General features: G+C 42.2%; 1 protein-coding gene across 1 annotated transcript in view; it reads left to right on the top strand.

Moving 5' to 3' along the window:
- Nucleotides 1–191: 191 nt before the first annotated feature.
- xpo4 (exportin 4) overlaps nucleotides 192–10,387 on the top strand; it is a 67,300-nt gene continuing 57,104 nt past the window's right edge. The window contains exons 1-4 of the mRNA XM_086267826.1: nucleotides 192–345; nucleotides 4,256–4,361; nucleotides 5,842–5,983; nucleotides 6,139–6,277. Of these exons, the coding sequence (XP_086123952.1) occupies nucleotides 253–345; nucleotides 4,256–4,361; nucleotides 5,842–5,983; nucleotides 6,139–6,277 (480 nt within the window). The 5' untranslated portion in view covers nucleotides 192–252. The remainder of the gene's footprint in view (nucleotides 346–4,255; nucleotides 4,362–5,841; nucleotides 5,984–6,138; nucleotides 6,278–10,387) is intronic.

Below are 10,387 nucleotides of genomic sequence, written 5' to 3'. Positions count from 1 at the left end.
TAAACAAATGTTGATTTAAATTAAAAAAAAAATATCCAAGAATAACATTCATTTTCAGGTCGATTGTGGATGTATCTACTTCTAATCCATTCCCAACAACAACAACACCAATAATAATGATGATAATAATAACTGAATATGTTGCTGGCTGCACGAGCCGTCACACTGGCAACCACAAACTTGTTGTGGTTACACAACCCGCCGTGTGCACGCGACGGGTAACCAGCGCAGTAATCCCACAATGCAGAGCGCATGGCGCGTCATTGGAGAGGGACGACGATGATGGCGGCGGTCGGTGCACCAGAAGTGATCACACAGCTGGAAAGCGCTGCCAAAGTTTTAATGGTGAGACATTCACTGCCGGTCTGCGGCCCTGGGAAGGACGGTGAACGTATCTTAACTCAGTCTTGGGTGGAGTTAGGCGGTTGGGGGCTCCGGCGGGGGTCATTTTGGTCCCGGTTGTTGTTGTTTAATGTGTTCAGTTTTTACCGGAGAATGTGAGCGATGCGTGGCGCAGCGCCTGGGTTGTCTCCATCCCGCAGAGAAAAAAAAATAATCCGCTCTTTCTCCAAACATTTCTCCCGCTGTTCCCTGTCGTTCCTATCACACGGCACCATCACCTTAAAATATTTCTCCGTGTTTGGACGCTTTCCAATGTGGCTCAGTTTTCCACAAACTTCAGCGGTTCGTGTCGGTGCTCTTTCAGCCGTTACATCAAGTTTTTTTTGTACTCTGAGCATCTCGGTGCGGTGTACTCGATATCACTGTTGCTAGCTTATCCCGTGCTTCCTCCAACACTCGCTCGCATCAAGTGTTTGACCCTCTGCCCTCCTCTCGTAACAGCTCCCGTTGCTACAAATTAGGCTGAATACTTCAGCTAAGAGCAAGTGGCTAACCATGTGCATGTCATGAGTCTGAGTGCTAGCTGCAGTCTGCTCGTACTTTCTGCCATCTTGTTAGGGTTTAAAACTAAAATCACCCTTTCTGATGTCATGCACAGTTAGGAGAACAATATGTTCTAGCAAACGCACAAGTCCTAAATGTTCATATTTCAGTCAGCAGCAGGTGTCTTCGTGATGTCTGCTTATCAAGCTCCTCTTGTTTTATGGATTCATGTACACACACACAAAAACACACACACACACGGGTCACTTGGCTAAGTACACGTTGCTAGTACCGAGTTGGACTCTCGTTATGCCTTAAGAACTTTTAATTATTCATGGAAAACATTCAGCAAGGTGCTGGAATAATTTCCTTTGGTAAATGTTGATACAAGGAACAGATCCATGCTTTCAAATTCTGACCGTACCATCCGAATGTCACAGCAGACTTTTGTTTTCCAATTCTGCTGCTGCTGCTGTAGTCCATCTCCTTCAGGGTTTGGTGTGATGTGCATTCAGAGACCTCATTATGAGTTATTGTGACTCTGCTCGACTTCCCTACTCTGACCTCTGACAACAACAAGGCATTTTCATCCAGAGAACTGGGGCTCACTGGATGTTTTGTCTTTTCCGGATCATTCTCTGTGAAACCTAGAGATGGCTGTGTGGGGAAAATGGCAGTAAATCAGCAGTTTCTGAAATACTCAGACCGGCCTGTCTGGCGCCAACAAGCATATAACATTCAAAGTAATTTAAATCACCTTTTTTCCCGTCTGATGCATTGTTTCAACTTTAGCAGGTCCTGTTGACCATGGCCTAAGTGCAGTGAGTTGCTGCCAAGTTGTTGGCTGATTAGATATTCAGTTTTCCCTAATAAAGTGACTGTCTATATCAACACAGTGTGTGACCGTATGTTAACATTATGCTTATCAGGTAAATTTTTTTGGGACTAGTGCACTCTAGAATAGGAGTGTTATACATGCAGCCAGGGGAACCAGCCCACCGAGTGATCCATGTAGGTCCAAGGATGGCTTTTCTAAATGTGTGCAATGATGCAGCAGTATCTTTGGTTTTTCATTTAAATACAATACTACACCTTGTGAGGTGATGGTAACATTACTACGCAGTGAAACTCAAAAGTAAAATGTTTTGACCCAAAGAATAAAATTCTATTAAGATCCTAGAAATTATTTTTGTTTTGTTTTTAGTTACAAAAACTGAATATGAAGGTTTTGCCCTTTATAAAAGACATAGCATTCATTAAAAAAAAAAAAAAAGTTAAGTCTAACGCTCTTATCCTAGAAAGCAGAGCCCAGCTGATACTGGGTTTTGTTTTTGTTGTCTAAATGTCAGGAGTGCGACCACACCTCATACTTTTCCGGTTCTATGACTAAATGCCTACATAATGTTTCTTGTCATTTTTGTGCCTCTCATTTATTCAGGCCTAAAATCAAAGCTTATTTCGCTTCTCTTTTAAAGATGTGTTGTTAGACTAATTGTGGATGTTGTCCCTGCACAAATTTGTTAGCAACTTCCGAGTTGGTTTGAATCCCCCAGTTGGCCGGGGTTTTCTGTGTGGAGACTGGGTATTCCGGCTTCATCACACAGGTCAAAGACATTCATGCGTGCATGATAGCATAACTGGTGATTCTAAATTGTCTATAGGTGGAAATGTGGGCGTGAATGATCGCCTGTCTCTCTGCGGTAGACTGGCGACCTGTTTAGGGTGTACCGTGCCTTTCACCCTATAGCAGTTGAGATATGCTTAACATGAAGACACAGCTTGACCCCACAACAGTGGTTGTCTGTGATACTACTCTGCTACATATGCTGCTGAGAATATAAACAGTACATTTCTAACATAGTATGATCTTGATTCTTATTGCTCTGCGTTTTATTTACTGCGTGTCATTGTGGCAGCTTTATCTGTTTTACATTTATGTTTTACTATCAAGGGAGATGATAGATTGTATTATATTTTAGTGCATTGTCTGCCATCTGACCATGGTAGTTTATGTGGCTTAAAAAATGAAGTCTGTGTATGTGTACGCGTGTCTGCGCTCTCAGATAAAAAGGCCTTTCTTTCCTCTGCTGCCTTTCGCCGCAGAGCTGCTTTTACTGCAATTAGGTCTGGAATGTGACTTTCCTGCTGAGCTGTATCATGGCGAGCGTGCTCAATAGAAATTTCTGTGTTGCACTATCTCACTTTTATTTCTGTGTATTTGGAGTTAGTTAGATTTTTCATTCTTATGAAGCTTTCTGTCGTTATTTTGTGTGCTTCTGTAAGGTACAAAAACAGTATTTGCTGCCAAGTTTTACGATAGTATTGATTTTTATAACGAGACATTTCCTCTGTACAGTGTACATACTGTACTGTGTACTGTCTCCAATCTTAGTGATGCTTTCTGTCCTCGGGGCATTGCCATTGAGCTGAGTGAGTGGCTGCCAGTCAGGGCTCATCTTTCAGTTCTAATAGCACAGAAGCTGTTAGATGGTGGAATGGATTGACTGATTGATTACATTTAATAACAAAGAGAGAAACAAAAAAACACGACTCAATCCATTTGTGTAGTGTCCTGTCAAATATCTCAAATGTTTGCTATTAGCCATGTAAGTTCATACAGACTAGGATTTATTGATTTTAATATGAAAGTAAAATTAAAATTGGATAAAACAACACTTCACAAATACAAACAATAACATCAGGTAGAATACAGATAATCATTCTACCATATTCCCTTTAAAATGTTTATTTCTATTGCATATCTTAGTAGTTTAAAACAATTTGTTTGCCTTTTATTTTCCTGGGCAACAAAACTGTACTTAAGACTTACTTATGCAAGTCTGTCTCTGAAATATTACTACTACTACACCCTATACTGTTGTTTTCTAAGTGATGCAGCTGTCGCCTGTTTACAGCAGGTACTAAACAGCAACCAGGCAACTCACGGGGAACTCGTAAAACAATCCCAGACAAATTACACTGGCTCCCCATTCATTACATAATAAGATTTTATTGATTGCTTTTAAATAACTACATGGGGCGTCTCTCATTTGTATCGCAGAGCTCTTAACCCTTTAATCCTCAGTTTAAAAAAGGTTTTAGAAACCTCCCATACAGACCAGCTTTATTAGAACTAGTGTTGCAAATTTGCAAACCTGGTTTGAAAGCTGATGTAGAAGTAAATATACTTTTTATCAGCACTGTGCTAACAAGTTAAGCCATTCGAAAATTGCCATCTTCTGTTAAAGCTTTGAAAGTGGTATTTAATTCAAAGTCATTCAGTGGAGAAGAGTTGATGTCCTGTTTAAAAGCTGTGTGTAAGTGGTTCAACCTCACTTGCAGAAAACTGACTTTGTTTTGTGTTTTACAGGCACCGCCGTCTATGGTCAGCACAGAGCAGAGACAGCATGCTGAACATGTATTCCTCTCCTTCAGGAAGTCCAAGTCCCCCTTTGCCATTTGCAAGCACATCTTGGGTAAGCATTGTATTTAATATTTTAACTTGCATATTGTTTTATAAATATGAGTTTATCTTATAAAGGCTACTCAGTGTCTTCTCCCCTTCATGTTTTTTTCCTGTCATAAACCTTCACCTGTGGTGTGTGTGGGTATGATCTAGACATTTTAGTGATGTGGTCTGTATGTGGAGTCTCATGTGTACAGAATATTATTATTGTTTGATCCGTGACTTATGTACTGTATGAAAACATGTGAGCTGTGCAGCTTTGAAAACAAAATATGAGTATTCATTGGCTTTTTGTTGCAAACCCCATCAACAGAGATATGTGGACATTGTGTTAACTGTACAGTTTTACTGATTTGAACCTTATGTTTGATTGCTAATGGTACAGAGTCCACTGTAAATTTCGTGGCAATAACAGGTTGAAAAAATTGTCTGTGTTGTCTCATGTTAAAAGAAATCCATACGTGTAACTGACTACCAGGTAGGGTTAAATGGTTACATAATTGCCTATAGAAAGTGTCTCTCACAAATATGAATGGAGAAAGTTCCCCATTGTGTGAGCAGCTGCATAGTTCGACAATTAAAATGTACACGTTAAAAAAAATCTCGTCCTGAATAGACGCTGGGATGGCATTGCGTTGAAAGCAAACCTGATTTTGTGGTTAAAGATGACTGTGTGGGCTCAGGATGATGTCGGACAGCACTGTTCACCGATGCATCAGTAACGCAAGTTACATTTTTCATGATATTGGTGGACCTTTATCTATTAACATCCTCCTGAGCTCAGTACAAGGGAGACTGGGCTAAAGATAAATTAAAAACTGAAATTTGAAACTTTCTGAAAATATTTGAGGCTAAAGAGGAGAAACTTGCATCTTGGTCACAGTCAGTCACATGGAAGCAACTTAGGCTACGTTCACACTGCAGGTCTTAATGCTCAATTCTGATTTTTTTTTATCAAATCTGATTTTTTTTTGGCTGCTTGTTCACACTACAAATAAAATGTGACAGCAAACGCGCTCTAGTGTGAGCGCTCAAAGCGGCCGCAAAGAAGACGTCACACACAACGCGCTCTGTTCAGACCCAGACCAAACAGTATTGTTTGACTGATGGCCTTAATATAAAGACTTGTTTCGGACTTTATGTTTCTCAGTTTTGCTTTAAGTTATAAAGTTATTTTGTTATTTACATATGACCTAATAATTATCCTTATGGCTGTTTTAGAGGAGCGGTGCTTCAAAGGATAGTTGCAGATTTCTGTCAGAATCTGCAGATTATAGAGTACAAAGAAAATGTTCACGTTTCTCCATCGTTGTCTTCCCAACAGTTTCACTGACATCTACACTGGATGGCCAGGAAGCATTCACAATGTCTTCAATGTCATTATGTTAAATATTATTATTTAACCCATTATTTTCAACCTTTTTTTTTCCCCCACTATCTTTTTCACTTCTAATATTTCTCTTTTGTCCCGTTATTTTTTCCCTCTCCAGAGACCAGTAAGGTGGACTATGTGCTTTTCCAGGCAGCCACAGCCATCATGGAGGCTGTCGTGCGGGAGTGGATCCTGCTGGAAAAGACCAGCATTGAGTCACTCCGGGCATTCCTTCTCACCTACGTTTTGCAGAGACCCAAGTAAGAAACAATAATAAATGCATTACAAAACCTTTGTGGTTTACTATATTATTAAATATGTAGAGCTTTTACAGACCTCACTACAAAAATGCCAGTAGAACTTAATGTTTTGGATGCGGGAAAAATAAATCAGAATGCCTTCCTGTTCCTTCTAGTCTGCAGAAATATGTGCGTGAGCAGATCCTGCTAGCTGTGGCGGTCATCGTGAAGAGAGGCTCGCTGGACAAAAGCATCAACTGCAAAAGCATCTTACTCGAGGTCGGACAGCTCATCAGCAGCGGGAACCCTGCAGTGGTGAGAGAGACGCAGCTGAATAATACATGAGTAGCTCTCAGTGGCCTAAAGAGTACGTGTTGTTAGTTACAATGTACACAAAATCAATCATCAAATTCAAATTTTATTTGTCACGTACACAGTCATACACAGTACGATATGTAGTGAAATGCTTGGACAACTGCTCGTGACCTAAAGAGAACAAAAAAGGAAAAGGCTATGAATAAGATAGGAAATAAATATGAAAAATTAAAAAGGGTAAATTTAACTAGGAAGGAATAAAATATAAATTAAGGTTAAAAATGAAATAACTGTACAACACAAATTAGAATGAAGGGTAAATTTAACTGGGAAGAATAAGATAAAATATATAAATTAAAGTTGAAAATAAAATAACTGTACAACAAAATACACAATACACAATATAGAACTATATAAGAATGTATGAAGAAATCTAAATATAAATAAATATATACACAATAACAGCAGCTGTACAAGTATTAACCGGAAATGAAGAATATAGTGACCAGTGTTGTGCAAAACCAAAGTCCAGAAAGTCCAGTGTGTGTGTAAGAACCATATGTGTGGGTCAGTACTGTGTGGTGGTGTGATTGAGAGACCGTATCGCCTGCGGGAAGAAGCTCCTCCTCAGTCTCTCTGTGTTGGTCTTCAGGGAGCGGAATCGCTTTCCTGACCTCAACAGAGAGAACAGTCTGTTGTTGGGATGGCTGAGGTCCTTCACGATCTTCCTGGCCTTGGTCCGGCACCGCCTGCTGTAGATTGAGTGCAGGTCAGGGAGCTCGGAGCGGATGGTGCGCTCAGCTGACCGCACAACCCTCTGTAGAGCTCGTCTGTCCTGCATGGTGCTGTTCCCGAACCAGGTTAAGATGTTTCCCGCCAGGATGCTCTCTATGGTGCACGAGTAAAAGTTCCTGAGCACCTTGGAGGGCAGTTGGAAGTCTCTCAAGCGTCTGAGGTGGTAGAGACGCTGTCGGGCCTTTTTCACCACGGTGTTGATGTGACAGGACCATGACAGGTCCTGCGTGATGTGAACTCCGAGGTATTTGAAGCTGTCCACTCTCTCCACTGGGCACTCGTTGATGACGGGGGTCTGGTAGTTCCTCTCCTGCTTAGTGCTGAAGTCCACTATCAGCTCCTTTGTCTTACTGACGTTTAGAAGGAGGTTGTTCCTCTGGCACCAGTTCTCCAGATTCCTAATCTCCTTCAGGTAGGCCGTCTCGTTGTTATCAGAGATCAGGCCCACCACGACGGTGTCGTCAGCAAACTTGATGATGGTGGTGGAGCTGGTAGTGGCCACACAGTCATATGTGTACAAAGAGTACAGCAGGGGGCTCAGAACACACCCCTGGGGGGCTCCAGTGCTGAGAGTGGTGGAGGCTGAGACATGTCCGCCCATCCTTACTGCCTGTGGTCTGCCAGTTAGGAAGTTGGAGATCCACTGACACATAGATGAGCTGAGTCCCAGATGCTCCAGCTTGGTGGTGAGTGTGGAGGGAATTATGGTGTTAAATGCAGAGCTGTAGTCTATGAAGAGCATTTTAACATAATTCCCCCTTCTAGTGTCCAAGTGAGTGAGTGATGTGTGGAGGAGATGAGAGATGGCATCGTCTGTGGAACGATTTGGACGGTAAGCGAACTGTAGTGGGTCCAGTGTGTCTGGTAGTGAAGAAATGATGAAGTCTCTGACCAGGCGTTCAAAGCACTTCATCACTACTGAGGTGAGGGCTACAGGGCGATAGTCATTGAGAGAAGCAGGGTGGGGTTTCTTCGGGACAGGAACAATGATGGACTCTTTGAAGCATGTGGGGATCACCGACTGAGATAGAGAGATGTTGAATATCTCAGTGAACACAGGAGCTAGCTGGTATGCGCAGTCTCTTAGGATACGACCTGGGATGCCGTCTGGTCCTGCTGCTTTCCTGGTGTTCACTCTCTTGAAGGCTCTCCTTACTTCATGCTCGGAGATGACGAGCACGTTTCCGGTGCTGGCAGTATCTTCCTGTCTGCAGCCGTTAGCGCCGCTAACACTAGCATTTTTGGAGACCTTAGCTGCAGCCTCGAAGCGAGCATAGAAAGTGTTCAGCTCGTCTGCCAGAGTCACGGCCGCGTTCGTCATACCGGTTGTTGGTGCTTTATAGTCCGTTATTGTCCTTAGTCCCCGCCACAGGCTCCTAGAGTCACTCTGTTGGAGTTGTGACTCTAGTTTCCTCCCGTAGCGCTGCTTCGCCTCTTTCACCGCCCTCCGCACGTTATATGACGCGGCTTTGTACGGGTCCATGTCCCCCGTCATGAGTCCCGTGTTGTAGGCAGCGGTGCGGGATCTCAGAGCGTTGCGGATGGTTTTATCCACCCACGGCTTCTGGTTGGGAAACGTTGTGATAGTCTTTGTCTCCACGGTATCATCCGCTAGTTTCCCGATGAATCCCACAACCGCTTCCGTAAACACGTTGACGTCATCGTCGGAGCTGTTTCTGAACATGCCCCAGTCTGCGTCATCGAGTGCGTCCTGTAACGCGGCCACCGATTGATCCGTCCAGCGCGCGACCTTCCTCTGAACCGGAACTTCCTGTTTCAGCCTTTGTTTGTATTTTGGCATGAGGAAGATGGCGGCGTGATCAGATTTGCCAAACGGGGGGCGGGATTGATCATCATCAGGTTAAGCAAGAGAGGGGAAAAAGGTTTTTGTCTTTGTTCGTTTATTTTTAAATATGAGGATTTTTAGGTTTCATTCATCATACATTTGCACAGATAAATTGAAAAGAAACAACAGTTGAGACATTATGGCTCCAAGACTTCACATTTATACACTGTCAGAATAACTGAGTAATTGCCCAAAAAGATGGAAGAAGTTATCCAGACTTTGCAAATGTGCACAATTAATGGAAAGTATTGAGTAACTTCTTGTTAGTAAAACTGGATTAAAGCTTTGATTCGTATCTGTTATATTTGGGGCTTGGTGAGCCTCACTGGCTCCCTGGTTCAGATCTGGCTCAGATTACAGCGCAGTTGGAAAACAGAGAAAGAAATGGCACAAAGGCTATGTTGAGAAAGCAGCTTCAGGCATGTTCTTGCGGTTAAAAGAAAGGACATCGAGGACCTGTGCTTCGATTATTATCAGAGAAAAAAGGGAAAAAAAACATACCAGGGTATAAAATTAATGCCAGAGTACTTGTGCGCCTTACCACATTTGCTCATTAAATGCAAAATAATTGTCTCCCATATATAGAAAATATAATCATATGACTTCAGCATGCTGCTCTGAAAAGAAATCCTAATCCAGTAGGTGGCACTACTTCATTTGTTTCTCATACGAGAAGGCAACTATGTTGTGTAAAGGGCTAAAAGTGCTTTTTTTCCGCCCCCTACAAATCAGACTGAATTTTATTGATCATGCACAAACTTATTTGTTGTTGTTTGCACTGAAATCCCCCAAATGGTCACCTTCTAATGACACCATGTTCCCCCAGTCTTTTGAATCTGGCCCTAAAGCCCTTTTTTGGTTATGACGTCTTCGTCAGACGTTGAAGTTGAACACTGTAAAATGTCAATAAAAACTGAATCTAATAAACCAATATTTTATTCACAAGGGAGCACAGAATAAGGATGGGACAAGACCATGTTTCTCACTGTGTAGCAACAACATTGTGTAGCAGCAACATTGTGTAAACATCTGGGAACTGACCCACTGCTGGACCTCTGGGAGAAGAATGCTGTCCCATTCTTGTCAGATAAAGGATTGTAGCTGTTCACAGTCCTGGGTCTTTGATGTATTTTTCATTGAATTATGTGCCAAAATGTTTTTATAATTGGTAAAAGGTCTGCACAGGCCACTTCAGCAGCTGAACTCTTCCACTGTGAAGCCATGCTCTTGTTATAGATGCAGTATGTGGTTTAGGAAATATTCAAGGCCTTCCCTGAAAAAGGCCTCATCTCAATGGGAGCATATGCTCCAAAGATCACAGGCATCGAGTGTCAATATTTGGCCTTGTCCTTTGCACGCAGAGATTTCTCCAGATTTTCGGAATCTTTTAATATTATCTTCACAAGTTTACCTCAAGGACTTTCTTTCATAAACTATTCCACTGTTTGTAGTGGGAGTTTTTTGCAGAC

The sequence above is a fragment of the Aulonocara sp. 'chitande type north' Nkhata Bay genome, linkage group LG16 (assembly GCF_057382095.1).
Source record: "Aulonocara sp. 'chitande type north' Nkhata Bay isolate Kocher_YH1m ecotype deep benthic linkage group LG16, A_spYH_male_GT1.1, whole genome shotgun sequence".
Taxonomy (NCBI): Eukaryota; Metazoa; Chordata; class Actinopteri; order Cichliformes; family Cichlidae; genus Aulonocara; species Aulonocara sp. 'chitande type north' Nkhata Bay.
This window is presented reverse-complemented; position numbering and strand designations above follow the sequence as displayed.